This window comes from Apodemus sylvaticus, chromosome 16, assembly GCF_947179515.1.
Source record: "Apodemus sylvaticus chromosome 16, mApoSyl1.1, whole genome shotgun sequence".
Lineage (NCBI taxonomy): Eukaryota > Metazoa > Chordata > Mammalia > Rodentia > Muridae > Apodemus > Apodemus sylvaticus.
In genome coordinates this window covers 34,448,093-34,468,061 of record NC_067487.1, presented here as the reverse complement: position 1 = coordinate 34,468,061, position 19,969 = coordinate 34,448,093, and the positions used below count along the sequence as shown (strand labels likewise).

Sequence of the window (19,969 nt, the reverse complement as noted above, 5' to 3'; positions counted from 1 at the left end):
TGCAGAAGAATGCGAATTGATCCATTCTTATCTCCTTGTACTAAGCTCAACTCCAAGTGGATCAAGAACCTCCATATAAAACCAGACACAGTGAAACTAATAGAAAAGAAACTGGGGAAGACCCTTGAGGACATGGGCACAGGGGAAAAGTTCCTGAATAGAACACCAATAGCTTATGCTCTAAGATCAAGAATTGACAAATGGGACCTCAAAAAATTACAAAGTTTCTGTAAGGCAAAGGGCACTGTCAAAAGGACAAAACAGCAGCCAACAAATTGGGAAAAGATCTTCACCAACCCTACATCCGATAGAGGGCTAATATACAATATATACAAATAACTCAAAAAGTTAGACCCCAAGGAAACAAATAACCCTATTAAAAATGGGGTACAGAGCTAAACAAAGAATTTTTGCCTGAAGAAATTCAGATGGCCAAGAAGTACCTTAAGAAATGTTCAACATCAATAGTCATTTGGGAAATGCAAATCAAAACAACCCTGAGATTTCACCTCACACCAGTCAGAATGGCTAAGTTTAAAAACTCAGGAGACAGCAGGTGTTGACAGGGATGTGGGGAAAGAGTAACACTGCTTCACTGCTGGTGGGAGTGTAAGATGATACAACCACTCTGGAAATCAGTCTGGCGATTCCTCAGAAAACTGGGCATGACACTTCCAGAGGACCCGGCTGTACCACTCCTGGGCATATACCCAGAGGATTCCCCTGCATGCAATAAGGACACATGTTCCACTATGTTCATTGCAGTCTTATTTATAATAGCCAGAAGCTGGAAAGAACCCAGATGTCCCTCAATGGATGAATGGATACAGAAAATGTGGTATATAGACACGATGGAATACTACTCAGCAATTAAAAACAATAAATTCATGACATTTTTAAGCAAATGGTTGGAACTGGAAAATATCATCCTAAGTGAGGTAACCTAAGCACAAAAGAACACACATGGAATGCATTCACAGATAAGTGGATATTAATTAACCCAGAAGCCCTGAATACCCAAAACACAATTAGTGTATCAAATGACTCCCATGAAGAAGTAAGGAGAGGGCCCTGGTCCTGGAAAGGCTTAATCCAGCATTGTAGGGGAGTACCAGGACAGAGAAAAGGGAGGGCGGTGATTGGAGAATGGGTGGAGAGAAGAGGCTTATGGGACATATGGGGAGGGGGGGAACCAGGAAAGGGGAAAGCATTTGGAATGTAAACAAAGAATTTAGAAAATACATTTAAAAAAAAAAAAAAGAAGAAGAAGAACAAACGGCCGGGCGGTGGTGGAGCACGCCTGTAATCTCAGCACTCTGGGAATCAGAGACAAGCGGATTTCTGAGTTCGAGGCCAGCCTGGTCTACAGAGTGAGTTCCAGGACAGGCAGGGCTACACAGAGAAACCCTGTGTCAAAAAAACTAAAATTCCAAAAAAACAAACAAAAAAGAATAAACAAAACAATAACAACGACAATCAGAAGCCTTTCCAGGGCTCCACACAGTAACTGAACTCACCTACTATGATTCGTGTACTCTTCCTAAAGATGTGATTTTTTTTTTTTACACTCAACACTTCAAATGTTTCAAATTCCTTTTGAAGAATCTTAGAACTGTCACAGACGCTCTTGGTGAAATGTGTGCTTCCAGGCTAATTTTGCAGAGATGTATTAATTAGTGTTTAATAATATCACGGAATGGCATTTAAATTTTTTATTAAAGAAAAGGGCAGATTCAAGGCATGTTTTTAAAACAGCAGACAAACTTCTGCTTCTCAAAGGGAATCGTGCAAATATGAATGACTAGTTTCAATATCAATAGTGACATTTCAATATCCTTAATATAGATATTTCTTTTAAATTGGTTAGAGTGGTGTGTGGATTTACACTGGATCGCAATCAGTCTTAGGGTATGGTTTGAATGATGTCATTTCCTTCCTCACTAACTGCCGACCTTCTCAGCACGCCCCCCACAGAGTTACGCACTGACTCTAGGAGTCTCTACTGACACCTTTATGAATTTGACCTTGGTTGAAAGAAATCTGGTGTCCTTCAAGACTTCTTCTTGAATGACTTACCAAGAAAGTATGTACTGTACAGGTTTTAACTCACAGTCTGCATTTCTAGCAGACTCAGGACAATGCTGCTGGTTTATCTTGACCGTATCTTTTTACATGTGTGCACGTATAGATGATGCTTTTGTAGTGAGTATATATGTATGTGTGTGACCATGGAGGTCAGAGTCAGGCTCAAGTGTTGGTCCTCAGTTTCCACCGGGTCTTTTGTTGTTCATTGCAACATTATCAGGTTAGCCGGCTACAAACTTCCAAGAATTATCTTGGAAAGAGTGAGGGGTTGCAACCGGCTTTGAGTCCTCAGGATACAAACTCAGACCTGTGACAAGCAACTTGCTCTCTAAGCCATCCCACCAGTCCAAGCCTCACCATTCCAGGAGCAAGCATTTCTAAGACAACTTCTGGCTTCAGCTTGAGTACAGAATCTTATTGATGTTAAACTATTTCAAAAAAGGGAGGCAAGGCAGAAGAAAACTCAGGGGGAGAATAAGAAAGTGAGTGAAAAAAAATGCTATTGAGGAGCAGCAAGCGGTCTTCTTCCACCAGAACTACTACAAAGTAGCACAGCCCCTGCTGACAGCATAGGGCCCAGAGGAGGGGAAAGGACTCAAAGTTTAATGAGAGTCTTCTATGCAACCTGTAACCTCATGCACTGTTGCATGTTCACACAGAGAGAGATGTAACATAGCAGGAAAAGCATGTGCATAAGAACTGAATAGTGTGTCTCAACAGGATGGAAAAAGAAGTTATTTTGATTCAACTGGATCATGGGGAATAACTAGAGTTAGTGTGGTGGATTTTTAGCCACTGTCTTACAGGACGTGATCATGGGGAATGGAGTTTCTTTTTCCGTTGTTTATAAGGTGTGACTGTGTGGTAGTTTCTCAAAACTCATCAGCTGGAACTTTATTAGGCTTGGGGATGCAAAATTAGTGCATCAGAGCACACCACTGACTGTGTGTTATAATGATGCTGGAAGAAGATAGTGTGAATTGATGTTTGACTTAGGCTTACTAATAATGTATTATTATCAGGTGGTCTGGTGGTTTGAATGTGAATGGCTCCTGTAGGTTCATAGATTTGGATGTTAGGAAGGAAGAAAAGAAGAAAGGAAGGAACGGATGGAGGGAGGGAGGAAGGAAGGAAGGGAGAAAAGGAAGGAAGAAAGCAAGAGAGGGGGGAAGAAAGGAAGGAAGGAAGGGAGAGAGGGAGGGAGGGAGGGAGGGAGGAAGGGAGAAAAGGAAGGGAGGAAAGAAGGAAGGGAGGGAAAAAGGAAGGAAGAAAGCAAGAGAGGGGGGAAGAAAGGAAGGAAGGGGGAGGGAGGGAGGGAGAGAGGGAGGGAGGGAGGGAGAGAGGGTTAGGAAGAAAACTAAGAGGAGAGATGAATATGGCTTATGGGGTTTTATGTATTTTGAAATATTTTGTAAGATTAATCTTTAACCCAAACATTGAAAACACGGTTTAGAATAGGGCAACTCCAGTGAAGAAAATACGAGTCTGGAGATCATTTCATGGCTGGATAGTTCATGGATACATGCCTGCCTCTTACGCTCCTTGGCTTGTTGATTGTTTTGAGACAGGGTCTCCACTCTCCAAATTCCTCAGGTGGAATTCATTAGGCTCAGAGATACAAATCCCTGCATCCATGCATGAAAAGTGCGTGCTAAGACAGTGTACTGATAATGACCTCACAATCCTCTTAGCTCCGGCCTCCTATGAGCTGAGGTAGAAGTGTGAACCACTGTGTCCAGCCCCTTACACATTAGGGTACAATGCAATTAGAAGTACTCTCAGATGAGATTTCTTAGCCATTGAAAGTTTTATTCTGAAAGATTCCTCAAGCACTGTCCTGATGAGATTCTAAAGGGCAATTGTGTTTTGTTTTATTTAAACTCTTTTTTTTGTTTTAAATTATTTATTTATTTTATGTCTATGAGTACACTATAGCTGTCTTCAGACACACCAGAATAGGGAATTCCATTCCATTACAGATGGTTGTGAGCCATCATGTGGTTACTGGGATTTGAACTGAAGACCTCTGGAAGAGCAGCCAGTGAGCCATCTCTCCAGCCCTTCTCTAAACTCTACAGCATGTTTTTGTTGTGTTGGTGGTATTTATGGTACTTAGAGTTGATACAATCTGAGCATCTTCCTTTAAAGCAGTGATTCTCCACCTTCCTAATGCTTTGAACATTTAATACAGTTCCTCATGTTATGGTGACACCACAACCAAATTATTTTTGTTGCTACTTCATAGCTGTAATTTTGCCACTGTTACAGATTGTAATGTAAATATTTTTTGAAGATAGACATTTGTCAAAGGGGTTGTGACACACAGGTTGAAAGCCTGTGCTTTAAAGAGATTATCTTTCTCATTATATACATTCTACTATCATTCTCCCCCAATTGTTATTTCCATTATTAACTGTATCTATCAGCAATAATATTTTACCCAAAGTTAAGTGTTGTAGATACCTTTCGGTTGCTACGATAAAACACCATGATCAAGATAACTTATGAAAGAAAGCATTTACCTAATGGTTTTAAGTTAGAGTCCATGACGGTAGATAAAAGAAACATCTCAGAGGTCATTCCTTGATCCATAGCCACAGAGGGAGGCAGGGAGGAAGGAAGAGGGGATGGGGTGGGAAAATTAGGAATAGCATCATTCTCTTGACTCCTCAAAGCCTTAGAGTTACTGTTGCTATGGAGAGATAGAGATACTATGACTGAGGCAACTTATAAAGGAAGCATTTGAGGATTTGCTTACCGTTTCAGAGGGTTAGTACATGATCATCATGGTGGGGAGCATGGTGACAGGCAGGCAGGCATCACGATGGAGCAGCAGGTGAGAGCTCACATCCTCAATGGCAGGTAGCAGGCAGAGAGAGAGACAGACAGACAGAGACAGACAGACAGAGACAGAGAGACAGAGACATAGACAGACAGAATCAGAGATAGACAGAGAAAGAGACAGAGAGATAGAGAAAGAGATACAGAGACAGAGTCAGAGCGAGATAAAAACAAAAACAGAGTCAGAGAGAGAGAGAGAGAGAGAGAGAGAGAGAGAGAGAGAGACTGAGGTGGTGTGGAACTTTAAAACTTCAAAGCCCACCCCCAGTGACACACCTTCTCTAACAAGTCCACACACCCTAATCCTTCCAAAGCATTTCTACCAACTGGGACCAAATATTCAAACATATTCTTCTGAGGGGGCTATTATCATTCAAATCACCACAACAAGAACATTGCAAAACCAAAAAGCTTCCTTGAAGTATTTTTAGGTGGCGTTAAAGACATCAGTGCACTTTGATTCCTTGACCATTCCTTTTTTTTTTTTTTTACAGAGAAATATGCCATTGCTCGACCAATATTTGTTTTTGAGAAAGGAGAACACAGTTTTAAGGTAAGATCAAAAGATATTTTGGTTCTGATAACTAATACTTAAAAGAGGTATTTAGACTAAGATATGGAAGCTGCCTGAGTTCATCTAGTTCTCCACGGAATGTTCATGTAGCTGGGATTCAGGGACATCAGTTTGGTTGAAATCTCTAGGTTGTGAATAAAGCGCTTGATCTAAAGAAATATGCTTACTTAGAGTGACTTTAAAAGGTGTGGGGACAGAAAAAAGATTAGGACAGTTAAGACCTCCTTTGTTCCTCTTTAGCAAAAGAGCCTAGAACTGGGTATAAAAAGCTCCAGCATGCCATTTTGATACTAATTTGAAGGACTTACAGGTCCTGTGTGATGTTGAAGCATCACCCTGGAACCACGGGAGCTCGAGCATCACTACACTCACTCTGTTAGGGTTGTTGTTCTTACATGCAGTCCTAAACAAACGACTCAAGTGATAAACTAAAGGAAGCTCAACTTCATTCCAGATCAAGCCCTGTAGAATCCTGAGAGAAGGTGCCTCAAAAAAACAAAAAACAAAAAACAAAAAACAACAACAACAACAACAAAAAAAAACCTCTGCATTTAAAACACGTGTTTAGAAATGGTTCTATAGTCCTTGAAATCTGTGACCACTGGGGTAGGCTTTTCTGTTGACATATTCTTGGTGAATCTATGGTGTGTTGCTTTATCCTTGTGAGCTGAAGGGCTCTGGCTCCTGAAACCTCTCTCAATACAGAAACAGAGTGGAAAATGGATGCAAAGACAAAATATTCCGCTTTCACTGGGAGTTTTATGTCTTTTCAGAGACCTGCAGAAGACATCCTGGACGAAGCAGCAGAGCTTGGTAATGAGTAACATTCTGATTTGCACAACACTAAACCCAACCATTATTTGAAAAGCAAGCAAGCACAAGAATTTGGACTTGCGTCACAGACTCTATGAAACTTAGGGGTTTTCTTTGTTTTTGAAAAATGGCAGGCAGATACCTGGGAATAGTAATGTGAGTGCATAGCCCTTGTGATGTTCTGCAGAACTTCAGAATATGAATACTTTCCTGTAGAAGACTCGTCTCTACCTGCCCCATGCTAACATGAGACACCTGTAGGCTTATAATCACCATAACATTGCTAATATTTAAATCTGGGCTTCAAGAGTCAGCATGTTGAAAAACACTGACCTAAGCGCATAAGGGTTGATTATCCTTCTATACTGTGTGTTATTTTAAACAATGTTACCATTCCTATGAAATGTCTTTCAGAGTTCACTGGTTTCTTGAGAAAGCGTGTAAGGTCTTCATCTGTCACGCTTCATACTACAGATTCTCAATCTCCAGGAGGTAGGTATAGTTTTGACTATTGTGCTGAATGTGAAAAAAAAATTTTTTTTAAAAAGACACATTTCCAACTGGCCATTTAAGAGTAAGCACCTTACAAAATAAAAACATGCTGGTGCTTTGAGAAGAACGTTATTACATATTGTTTTCTGAGCCAATTGAGAACACAGTTTGCCCATCTGTCCATCAACATACTCCCGGGCTCCTCAGCCCCCAAAAATGTGGGCTTTGCAAAGCAGCAATTTAGATACAGGTCTCTCTACCTGCTATGAGTTCACTGGTGGCATTTTGTGCCTGACAGAATATCTAATGCACAGTCAGCATTCAAGGAATATTTACTGAGTTGAATGAAAATCAGGTTAATTTATGATCCCCAGAGTCAGTCTCTGGTTTGATTGATAAAAATACAAAAAAAAAATATTTTGCTTAAATTAGAGATCTGAATTTTTCTCCAAACTACAGAATCCCAGTCAAACTAGACAAAAGACCCACTTCCTTAATGGCCTGCTTTTGCAATCTGCTTTTAGTGATGGCCTTGTCTCAGACACGCTTGAGGTCCTCGTCATTCACTGATGTCCCAACCTTCCCTCCATCCAGGCCAGGTAAGAACAGACTCCCAGAATCTCAATCCTGACACTCTGATGCCTCAGAAAGTGACCGACGAGTTTTATTTCTTAGACATCCTAAGATTCCAGTTGTTTGAGCAACAAATGAGAGGTGAGCCGCAGTGAAGCAAGAGGAGGGCCACCGTACACACTTCACATCTCCAGACAGCGTAGTTTATTTTGGGCCAAAAGTTTAAACTTGGCCTATTTTAGGACTTCATATACGAAATAAACAAATGCCTACATTTAAAGAAGAATTCTGTTATGCACTTTGTGCTGAGTCAGTTGGGAATTTAGCTTTCTTTCTTTCTATATCATAGGTCTTCACAAATTGTCTTCATAAGAAATAGGCCTTACAGACTTTGTACCATACACATTACTTTATGGAGGGCAAATCTACAAAATAAAAATGGAATTCTTTGCTTTATTTAGCATTATCTACAAATATAGCTTATATAGTAGTCAAAACATAACCATGCTTTTGATTCATGTTCTAAGGCTTACAATATGATTCTTAGAGTTTAACTTATGAAAATGTTATTTTTCTTGACTTGAAATTCTCAATGCTTTGGCAATTAAACGATTTTATCATGCTGAAATGTTTAGCTCAATGAAATGATTGGCACCATCTCTACATTAAACAGTGACTTACATTCTTGGGTATTTTTATTTGTACTGAACAATCAACTGCATTTCCCAGTATTTATCACAATGAAATCTATTTGTTATCTACTATCTATCTGTCTGTCTGTCTGTCTATCAATCATTTATCTATCATCTATCCATTTATCTACCAATCATCTATCTATATTTATCTGTTTATCAATAATCTATCTACCATCTATCATCTATCTTCTTTCCTTTTGATTGATTGTTCTCTACCTAAGAACTTCAGTTTTCAAACCAATTAAATCCATATTAAAAACAATAATTACAGTCATAACTGTAGAACAGTGTATCAGACACTGTCTAGTCACAGAAGAGACACCTCTCAGTTCAACTGACCTTCAGAACCCACATGGCAAGTTGCATAAGAAAAATGGAGCAATCCAAAGGGCAAAACATTGTATTTTACTATGTTTCTCTGTAAAGCAATAGGATTGTCTATGTAATTATATCATTTTTAAAAATCGGATACACAAAGGATAACCATACTGGAGGACTCTAATCAGTAAGCAGCACTTCTAATGCATGTGCTGCAGAATCATAAATGCTGTTGGGATTGAGAAAATGGTACAATTTATATGTCCCATTTGTTATTTATTTCAAGTGATACAGATCATAGACTACTAACTAACTCCAGCTTTGCCTGGAATAGCAATCCCATTCCAATATTCACGAGATGACATGGTGAAGAGCACTTTAAAGAGGTGCTTCTTGGTCTCTTGTCATCTTAGATGCCTGGCCACTGCAGTATTAAGAAAATTGTCTCCCTTTGAAAAGTCCAGAAATCCTATGCTGGTAGCCAACCAATCCTACCCAGCAACACCTAGAGGAAAACAACCTGGCGTCTTTGTTACCATAGTTCAGCTTTTGTTACTGTGACAAAACACCGAGGAGAAACAACTTAGGAGAGGAACAGGATTGTTTCATGTTACAATTTATAGCCCACCCTGGAGGGAAGTCGGAGCAGGAACCTGGAGGCTGGAACTGAAGCAGAGATGAGGGAGGGGTGGGGATTAGGAGGGGCAGGGATGGGGATCTCTGAAGCTGCTTCCTGGCTTACTCTCTAAGGCATGTTCAGCTTGCTTCTTCAACAACCAGGACCGCGTGCCCAGCTGTGGCACTGCCAAGAGTATGCTGGACCCTCCCAGCATCAATAATCAATCAGGAATTCAGACGTGCCTAAAGATTTATGTAGGTAGTTTTTTTCAATTGATATTCTCTCTTTCAAGATGGCTCTACCTTGTGTCAAGTTGACAAACAACAAACAAGCTAATTAACTAACAAAGTAGTCAGCATAGTTGCCACCTTTCTCTCCCGAGTATCATTTTTAAAAGATGTGAAGGATCTGTTAATAGTCTTGTAGCATTCTATGAGAGGTGCACATACGCACATAGGATTCATTATCACGTCAGGGTTTGCAGTGATCTGCAAATTTTTTACAACACTATTTAATTATAATAAAATAAAATTACCTCTTCTATTAAAGGTCTAATTTTAGATTTTTTGAGAACTGAGCAAAAGTAGGTAGCAAATCTCGCCTGGCAATCCCATTTACTAAGACCAGCACTCCACTGAGCACTACTTTCTAGCTTCATTAGTGCCAACAGCGACATCTACTGGTGATTCCTGAGCAGGCTTTTTCTCCAAAGTAAACTTTGACACACGCTTCAAAGTTTTTTAATGTTTTTTTTTCTTATAGTGAAGAAAAACAATGTTTTTATGACATCACATCTGCTGCAAAGGAATGATGATATGAACAACATAGAGAAAGGTATGAATCTTCAGTTTCAAGATTCCCTGAAATTCTACATCTCACCATCTATTATATACTTATTCATCCATCCATCCATCTACCCACCCATCCATCCACCCATCCATCTATCCATCCAACCACCCACCCATCTGTCATGCCCACCCTCGCCTGCAAGGAGGACACAACACCAGGGAGTTTCTTCCTTCTTATGGTTTATTTCGGGAACCTTGAATTAAGCTTATTTCTTCTTTTGGCGGCCTCCAACTCTCTCCCTGCCTGACCTTATATAGCCTAGTCAGCCCCATCTGCCAAAAGAGGTAGCCAGCCGCTTCCTCATTGGTGAACTAAGTGAGTTCTTCATTAGCATGTAAGTGTGATAATGAATACAACACACTGCACATGTACTAAAGTAATTTACTGCCAGGGAGCTGCATCTGGCCAGCGCCATCTTGTAATAGAGATGAACAAAAGGTGGCTTACTACACCCATCCATCCATCCATCCATCCTCCCATCCACTCATCCATCCATCCATCCACCCATCCATCCATGCATCCATCCACCCATCCATCCACCCATCCATCTATCCATCCATCTACCCATCCATCTACCCATCCACCCATCCATCCACCCATCCATCCATCCACCCATCCAACCATCCACCCATCCATCCACCCATCCATCCACCCATCCATCCATCCACCCATCCACTCATCCATCCATCCATCCATCCACCCATCCATCCATTCATCCATCCACCCATCCATCTATCCATCCATCTACCCATCCACCCATCCATCCACCCATCCATCCATCCATCCACCCATCCATCCACCCATCCATCCACCCATCCATCCATCCATCACTTACTTAGTTGAGGTACAAGGGAAATTATGTTACAACTTAGAAGAACAACAGGTCCTGCAAGCTATATAACCCGGGCAGCTGCCTGGAGAAGAGAAGGGGACAAAGCCATGCCATGGAGGCTGGCATGAAGTTAGACACCTGGTAGATGAGCAGACACGTGGGGGAGGGGGCGGAGCATTAGTCGAAGAGTAAGGAAGCTCGGAACATTGGTGGAAACCTAAAGTGTCAAGGGAGGCATATTTAGAGAAGCGATAAAAGTAAATAAACTTTACGGGTTTCTAAATGATTTAGAAAAGTAAGCAGACTTATTATGACCCCATATGACTGCAGTCTATAACTTCGGCTTGCCATGCATATTTTAATGTCTCTTTCTCTCCACCTCTCTCTCTCTCTCTCTCTCTCTCTCTCTCTCTCTCTCTCTCTCTCTCTCTCTCTCTGTGTGTGTGTGTGTGTGTGTGTGCATGCCTGCGCGCGCACAGTGTGTTGGGTGTGTGCAGGCAGGACAGAGTGACAGAACATGAAGGATAAAAATATTTGGTTAGACAAGCCATGTAATTAAAAGACACCCTAATCTGGCAAAAGCTGGGCAGAAAGAGTAGCTGGCAATTCTCTGGCTGCGTGCTGACTTTGTTTAGTCTCTGAAAAGTCAGTTGTGATTTTTTTTAAGCACCATTTAAAAATAGGGGCAAATGGGGCATTTCATTAACAATTTATTGATCTTTCCTTTCTGCTCTCTCAAGGTCCCCCCGTGAGATCTTCGGAACATGTTCTAAGGCCCTCTGTTCTGCAGCCGTCTCAGACGCAAAGTTGTCAAAAAGTAGGCACAACATTTGGGCCCCGTGCGTCGACATCCTGCAAAACTAAGGAAAATACTGAGCACAAGGTAAGAAAAATCCCCAGGAACAGAAGAAGAGACACTGAGACGTTCTCGGTAATCTTATGAAATAAGAGAGTGCTCCCGGGACCAATTTTGTGGTTGCTGTCATTCCCAAGTGGAAAAGCTATGCAGCAGGCAGTGGGAACTCGTGAGTGTAGTTGGAATGCCAGAATGATGACAAAATGATGACGTATAAAACACCCGGGAGCAATGAGCTGGGCAGGGGCGGAGCCTGTAGTCAAATAATGGAAAGGGGAGTTCTGCATCCGCAGCTGTCCAACATCACAGAGAAGCTTTGCCAGCCTAGTTCACACTAGACACATCTTCATGGATAACAGCAGCGAAGATTCGCTACATAGAGTCACCGTGGGTGGGTTAGGGGAGCTTGACAGCTTCCAGAGACAGGTAAGAGAGCTCGCTTCGGAAGACCGAGAGGTCTGACTGGAAGCTTTCCTAAGGTGAGAGCATGCAAATGTGAAGCTCCAGAACATTCCGTGGCCGCAGCTCTACCTCTGGTACTCGGGAGGAACGGGACACAGCTCGGGGGGTTGGGATTTGAGTTATTCCATCAGCCATTTGTCTTCAAACGCTGGAGGTTGTTCAACTGGTTTGGTTTTCCCTGAACACAATGGCAGTAACACACGTAAGTAAAATGTATCAGCCATTTTGATTAGTCTTGGCCAGAAACTACCCACACTTATCCAAACCAGGCACCCATTACTCTACTCGTCAATGAAGAAAGGGACTTGAACATGTTCAGCAGTTCCAAAATTGTTATGCTTTCAAACCCTCTTCTTTGTAAGATCGGGTTTTGTGAGGCCCATTGTGAATTTTAATAATAATTTAATCAATTATGCGTGCCAGATGAAATGTGGTTTATAAGGAAAAACAGTCTTAATTTTAGATTAGTATATTGCTAAAAGTTATCATTAACTATAATTTTGTAATTACTTTTATCAATTTAGGAATACTGGAGAGAAAGGTGTTAAATTAGTCTTAGATTTTGTAAGGAAATTTTTGAAATATCACACACTATTTTGGGATGGTGTATGGTATAAGTATAGACCAAGTTTTTATTATGTTATTACATCCAAAGTATGGTTATATTTGTTCCTTGTTGCGACTTTTATAAAGCTCATCTGTGTGTGCACAAGCATGTATGTGCATTTGCAGGCCAGGGAGCTGCCTTGAGTGTCATCCGCCAGAAGCCCTCCCCCTTGCCTTTGAGACTGGTGCTCTCATTGGCCCAGAGTCTGACAATTAGGCTCCCTGGCCGACAGCCCCAGAAACCTGCCTCCCTATTGCCCAGCCCTGGGATTATAAATGTTTGCTACTGCACCTGGCTTTCTGGGCACTGAACTCGGAATCTCAAGACTGTAAATGTATTATTTATTGCTTTTTTCTGCCTAGATTATAAAACAGAAAGGCTCCAGCACTGGTTTGCAAATATTTCTCCATAATTTAAAGGTCTAACGAATAAGGATTATCCCCAATTTCTGAGAGGCCCAACTGGATATGGCTATGACTGAGTTTTCTGTTTAATGGATGGGCTTTGGAAGGCTCTCTGAAATTCTGTGGCTCCAGCTGGACTAAGTGGATGTAATTTGCAGATTCTGTGAAATGTATAGAATTGTATAGACTCATTAGCTTATATTCCTTACTGACATCTATCAAAACTTGATAAATCAGTGCCTACCCTGTTACTTTTTAGTAAAAATATTTGTCGACGCTCATAATTAAAGAGCTACAAACCAAAACAGGACACCGTTCAGATACAAAGGTTTAATGAGATTATAAACCAGGATGCTGGCAGGTCTTGTGTGTCAACCTGACAGAAGCTGGAGTCATCAGAGAGGAAGAAGCCTGAGTTGAAGAGATGCCTCTGTGAGATGCAGCTGTCACACATTTTCTCAATTAGTGATCAAGAGGGGCGGGCCCAGCCCTTTGTGGGTGACCCCAGGTTCTATAAGAAGGCATGCTGAGCAAACCATGGGAAGCAAGCAGCGCCCCGCCATGGCCTCTGCATCAGCTCCTATCTCCACGATCCTGTCCTGTTCGAGTTCTGGTCCTGACTTCCTCCAATGAAGGACTATGACCTGGAAGGATAAGCCAAATAAACTAGTGTGTGTGTGTGTGTGTGTGTGTGTGTGTGTGTGTGTAGATTTTATATTTATTAATCCTGGAGTGGGGCTGTCACCCACCTCAATGGTTTATGTTCCCAAATAAAAGACACACACAGCCTTTGTATTTTAGTATGTCTTAAGCAGTGCCGTAAATAGCTGGGCAACTGCCTAACTTCCACGTAGAATCTACCTCCTGATGATAACTCCAAGTTACAAGATAACAAGTTCTGTCTTGTTCTGTCTTGTCTGCTCTCCACCCAATTGAGCAGCCCTCTGAGCCACATTCTCTTGGCCTCTTTACATAGTGGCTCTCCTTCTCTGCCCAGCACACTCCTAAGGCATGGTGTCTCTCCCCCTCCTCCTTCCTCACTGTCCCAAGCCCAGAAAACCTACAGCCCCACCCATCTCTCTTCTTCCCAGCTATTGGCTGCTGACATCTTTACTTACCAAATCAAAATTAACTGGGGACGGGATCCCCAAAGCTACACCTAGATCTGCTTATACAAAGAGTTTTGGAGGACCCAGTTGACATTGGAGTACAAGAAGCTACTCCCTAATTTGACTTTTGGTCAGGGTGTTTTTGTCATGGCAATAGAAGCTCTAACCATGACACTGCTGACACTGTTTCTTACAGTCTTTAAAACTTTTCCTTTTGGTATTACAAAGCCAACTGGTATGTTCTTCCTTGAGGAAGACTATTTCTTCTGTTGTCAGCATGCTTTAGTTGCCTGTTCTTTGTGTAGGGTTGAGGTCTAGCAGGCTGTCCCCTCACTTCCCCTGACCCAGGCCACTTTAGTACAATTATTACTGTCATATGTGTTCAGCTCACGTTTAGGCAGTCCTGTTGGAGAGACTTTACAGAATGCTCAGTCCTGAAAACATACACATGTAAGCAACAGTACTCAGACTGAGCATGTTGTATTTATGGATTTAGCAATGTACATATATCCACACATACACGTGAGTATGCAACGACAGTTATAAAAAGAGTCTGCGAATTTGAAAGAGCAGGGATAAGCAATGGGAAGATTTGAAGAGAGGAAAGGAAATGGGGAAATGATGTAATTATATTATGATCTCAAAAATGTTAAAGAAATATTTCAGACTGTTCTCTTTACAGGCGGAGGAGTTGACTCGGTGGTGGAGCACTCACCCCACAAGCACAAGGCCCTGAGTGTGATCATAAGCTCCTAAAAGAAATTCCTCTTATTTAACACACTCATCACAGCCTCTCCTTTGCATACACAGCATCTTCCTTTGCCCTTCATCCCTCCTCCCCTGCTGCTCCTATTTCTGCTCGCAAATTATGCTCCCTAAACAGTGCTCCCTCTGCTTTCATATCACATATTTGTAAAAATGTACATTCTGCAATGTCCATTTATTGTGTATAAATCAAGGTAAATATACCTTAAACTATTTTAGGTATCAGAGAATGAAAACTATCATTTAGACTGAAGGATAATTTATTTTAGTAACAAGGTTATTGGTGTATACCCTAACTTGAGATAACCAAAGCACATGTTCTCTTGTACACTTCTGTCAGATTTCAGGTTCCCATTATAAGAGGGAAACATTGATACTTTTATTGATTGGTATAAATATTCAAGTGGAAACTGAACCTGCCTGAATTTGAAAAGATGAGCTTGCCCCCAGAACACATTTGTAGATACCTACCAGGGGAAGAGAGGTATCCAAAAACACAGGAAATATTGGACCAGATGAGCTTTATACAGCTACTTACTCCAACTCTGAAATCCCTCTTTCCCACATTTATGGTATTAATACAGACCATGCACCTTATGTAGATGCTCACAACCAGTTTCAGCTGGCTCACTTACCCATGGAAAACATCAGGGTGAAGAGATGGGCAGAGTTTGCTCTTATACTTGGGGCTGTGGCAGTGCTCTTAGGATATGTCCAGAGGTTACATAGTCCTGCAATGTACTTCTACTGATTCAGAAATAATAACTAAACTCAAGTGGATACAACACATCCAAGTGCTTTGTGAGTATGAGAAGAACTCAGTCTCTGGAACCAGACAGACATGCACTTACCATCACTTCTGTTTGGTTATATGACTTGGGCGAGCTTTCTAAGTTCTGTCCGTTGGCTCACATGTAAACTGTGGGCAGTGGAAGGATGAGTGCAGGGAGCTGTGAGGAACACATGAGACGAGGCCCAGGAAGGGCTGGGGTGTACGTGGACACAGGACACGGTTAACACGTGTGATTGCAGAAAGAGCAATGAACTTTCAGATGGGGTTCTTCTTCCTTTTTTTCTTTACAGATTTCTGAAGTTGGAAGTTCTTCTAATGTACTAAGTGAAAATTTACCAAATGCCAGCAGTTCAGTCCAGTCCTCTACTGATCCACGCATCCCAGAGGCACCATCGGGGTAAAATAATTAATACAGCTCTGCTGTTCCTTCCCCAACATGTTTGCGACTAGAAGGGTTTCAGATTATTTTTTGTTTTAGATTTTTGTGAGATTTGAATGCATACATGATAATTAGTATCTTAGGGATGAGACCAACTCTAAACATAAAATTCATGTTCGTAGATTTGCATACACCTGAGATATGTAATCTGAATGTACTTGTATACAATATTTCTAAATGACTTCTCACTCTGACCTATTATTCGAGGCTAGGAATTTTTTACTTATGATATTATATCATTGCTCATGTGTTTCAGATTTGGGAGAATTTTGCACTGCAGATTCCTTAAGTAGGGATGTTCAATCTCATGAGAAAAACAAAATGTTTCCTTTACCTTTTTGTTTTCTTTCACCATTTCAACTCTCTACACTGTAATTTTCTGATATTGTATGAATAAATTAACAACATTCTTCTTGAAAGCACGTTTTATGTATTAGTCAGGCTTCTCTACGGTCACAGGACTTATGGAATGTCTCTATATCTTAAGGGAATTTACTGTAATGACTTACAGTCTGCAATCCAACTAACCCAGCAATGGGCAGCTGTGAATGGGAAGTCCAAGAATCTAGTAGCGGTTGCTCAGTCTCATGAGGCTAGTTGTTTCAGCTAGTCTTCTGTGTAAGCTGCAATCCTGAAGAAGTAGGTTCCAGCAGATGTGCTAGCAAGCAAGTACAAGGAGGCAAAGAAGAGGGAGTCTCTCTTCTTCCAGTATCTTTATGTAGGTCTCCAACAGAAGGCGTGGCCCAAATTAAAGGTGTATAGCACCATCCCACTCCTGGATCTGGAACTTTCTTTGTCCCAGTCTAACCTTAAACTCAGAGATCTGCTTGCCTCAGTCTTCTGGGGTCAAAGGTGTGCTACTTTGCCTGGGTCTGAGCTTTTCACGGTCACTCTGCTTCAAGATTTCGATGTCACGATTCAGGTTAATAACGTATTGATCTTCCAGCCTCAAGATCTGGGTCACAGGTGTGGCCTCCATTTCTGGATTGTAGCTCATTCAAGATGTCATCAAGTTGACAACCAGGAATAGCGATCACATTTTATGAGAAAGTTAGTTTAGAAAGCTCTTCAGAATATCTCAGTCACTTCACTATCATCATCATCATAATAGTGTATTGCCTTCATTAGCTCGTGGACTTGGCTCAGGATATTTCAAACAGATACGACCAAACTTCTGGTACCAGTTATCTTGCTATTTATCTTCCTTCCTTTTCCTCGATGTCCTTTCCCCTTCTTTCTAATCAGTTGTGGTGCTGGCAATGATTATTTGGCATTAATTGTGCAGATAAGAGGGAAGCAGGGTGTGTATGTTGAGTGAGAAGTTCATGTTAGTTAGTGAGAAGTTCATGTTGGCTAGTATCACTGGTGATGATGGAAAGTTTTACCTGATAGAACACAGACTGGCAGTGGATAAATGCTGGCTCACATGAGAATGCCGAATTCAGGCAGAGGGTGATGAGGTCACAGGGATGAGGTCACAGGGATGAGGTCATAGGGATGAGGCCACAGGGATGAAGTCATAGGGCTGAGGTCATAGGGATGAGGTCACAGGGATGAGGTCATAGGGATGAGGTCACAGGGATGAGGTCACAGGGATGAGGTCATAGGGATGAGATCACAGGGATGAAATCATAGGGATGAAGTTATAGGGATGAGGTCATAGGGATGGAGTCATAGGGATGAGGCCACAGGGATGAAGTCATAGGGATGAAGTCATAGGGATGCACTGAGAACCTTCCATGCATCTGCCTACAAAGACAGGGCTACATGTCTGGTTTTGTTCATCATACAAAACAATTTTAATATAAAAAATTTTCTTGGAGGAGAAGAATTAAGACAATGTGCACTCAGGAATAATTGATAAGACCCTGAAGAGCTTGCAATGCTAGCAGCATCATTGGCCACTTGGGATAAAGAACAATGATTACAACCAGAGTACAACCAGAGAAGGGCTGGGCAGCTGAACAAGCAGCGCACATGGAAGGGGATTGTCCGTACAGGTCAGCTCCAGCCTTGAAACAGTCAGCCACAAGAGTCTGAATGTTACCCTTGGAACAGTCAGCCACAAGAGTCTGAATGTTACCCTCAGGAGTCCTTAGCCCAGGTCTTTCCTTCACTTATCATCCATTTCACCTGAACAAAGCAGTATGTTATGTTTTATATAAACATATTAAACCACCTAATTATGTATGCCGGCTGAGGCTTAACGTGGCTCCACCCACAAATCTAAGATACCAAACCCTTATTTCTTTTTCTCAGATGCCAACCAAAGGAAGAGAAGTGTTCCTTTAAAAGTTGCAGTCCCGACTTTGTTTTTGGAGAAAACATGGTAGAAAGAGTTTTGGTAAGTTTGTGATAAATCCCCTTAGAGGAACCATTGTTCACATCTCTGAAGGCAAATTGACTAGTGATTGGTTCAAGTACACTGGGTTGTGCTTGGGTTAAAAGTCACAGTTTCTCTATTTAACTGTAAAAGGCTTTGACAAGCATGCCCTGGCTGTTTAAATAATAGATATGAAACCCATCGAGCAGTGTTCCTTAACCTGCCCAATGCTGCGAGCCTTTAACTCGGTCCCTCGTGTTCTGGTGACCTACCCCCAACCATAAAATTATTTTGTGGCTGCTCAATAACTGTAATTTTGCTACTATTAGGAATAGTAATAGTCCCTGTGAAAGGGTCATTTGAAGTCCCCACCAGAGAGGTCACCACCCAGAGGCTGAGAACCACTGCCGTAGTGTCCCACAGTTCTGTGGCTTGTGTTAAGCCCAAAGTATCCACGGAACTCCCAGGAACACGCAGCAGTTAGACGAACTCAGTAGTGTTTTAATATGGTGTTTTCAGCAGCATTTTTTCTTTAACTTTTAAAAAATCGTTTGACAGCTTCATTTGTTTATATGACCCTCCTCTTCCTTCCCCTCCTGCTGGAGCTGTTCCCAAGTCTCCATCCCACATGCATGCCTCCCTTTCCTGTGGGCCACCATATTTAGAGTTCCTTGCCTGAGCACGAGAGAGAGGCCACTGGAGCGAGGGCAGCTTCTCACTGGTTACACCACTGAAGGAATGTCCCCTGTTAACAATAAAGAGCCAATATGTTCTTAGGAACCACATCGGAGCGTTCACTTTGAAAAGCATATATAACCGTTTGCATTTGAAAAGAAAACTCTGGGTGCTTTACTTGCCTAGAAAATATACTTGTCAAGTGGAAACTCCAATTCTTGTTTGTTTGTTTTGTTTTGTTTTTCAAAACAGGGTTTCTCTGTGTAGCCCTGCCTATCCTGGAACTCACTCTGTAAACCAGCCTGGCCTCAAACTCACAGAAATCTGCCTGCCTCTGCTTCCTGCATGCTGGGATTAAAGACATGTGCCGCCATTACCTGGCTATTGCTACCATTTGTTATTTAATCCCCCAGCTGCTGGGCCTTGCTCAAAATTTGATTTCTTGCTTAGAATTTGATTTCTAGGACAGCATCACTGAAAGCAAGGGAGAGCAAAATGGGAAAGCTGTACCACGGCCACACACACCCGTGCTCACAGGGTGTTCCAGCCTTCACTTAAACTAGGGTGATGTCTGAGCTGAGCCTGGGGGCGGGGGGCTTGTCTTTGGGCTACATGGTAAGTGTGTGAAAACGTCACATGGTCACAAACAGAGGGACTGGGGAGATGGCTTAGTGGGTACGAGCATTTGCCGTGGAAGTATGAGGATCTGTGTTTGACTCTTCAGGTTCTGTGTGGAACCTAACTAAGCTAAAGCAGCAAGCTTCTCATTTAGCGAGGGAATAAGAGCATCTCATGGGAATAAGGTAGAGAGCACTAGAGGGGTACACCGATGGCCTCCTCCTCTG

At 41.8% G+C, this 19,969-nt stretch overlaps 1 protein-coding gene across 1 annotated transcript in view; it reads left to right on the top strand.

Annotated features, from left to right (window-relative positions):
* The window catches only part of Ranbp3l (RAN binding protein 3 like), a 54,317-nt gene that overhangs the window by 23,166 nt on the left and 11,182 nt on the right, over positions 1 to 19,969 (top strand). The window contains exons 2-9 of the mRNA XM_052159665.1: positions 5,421 to 5,479; positions 6,274 to 6,313; positions 6,728 to 6,805; positions 7,330 to 7,404; positions 9,773 to 9,844; positions 11,432 to 11,574; positions 15,978 to 16,084; positions 18,386 to 18,470. Of these exons, the coding sequence (XP_052015625.1) occupies positions 5,421 to 5,479; positions 6,274 to 6,313; positions 6,728 to 6,805; positions 7,330 to 7,404; positions 9,773 to 9,844; positions 11,432 to 11,574; positions 15,978 to 16,084; positions 18,386 to 18,470 (659 nt within the window). The remainder of the gene's footprint in view (positions 1 to 5,420; positions 5,480 to 6,273; positions 6,314 to 6,727; positions 6,806 to 7,329; positions 7,405 to 9,772; positions 9,845 to 11,431; positions 11,575 to 15,977; positions 16,085 to 18,385; positions 18,471 to 19,969) is intronic.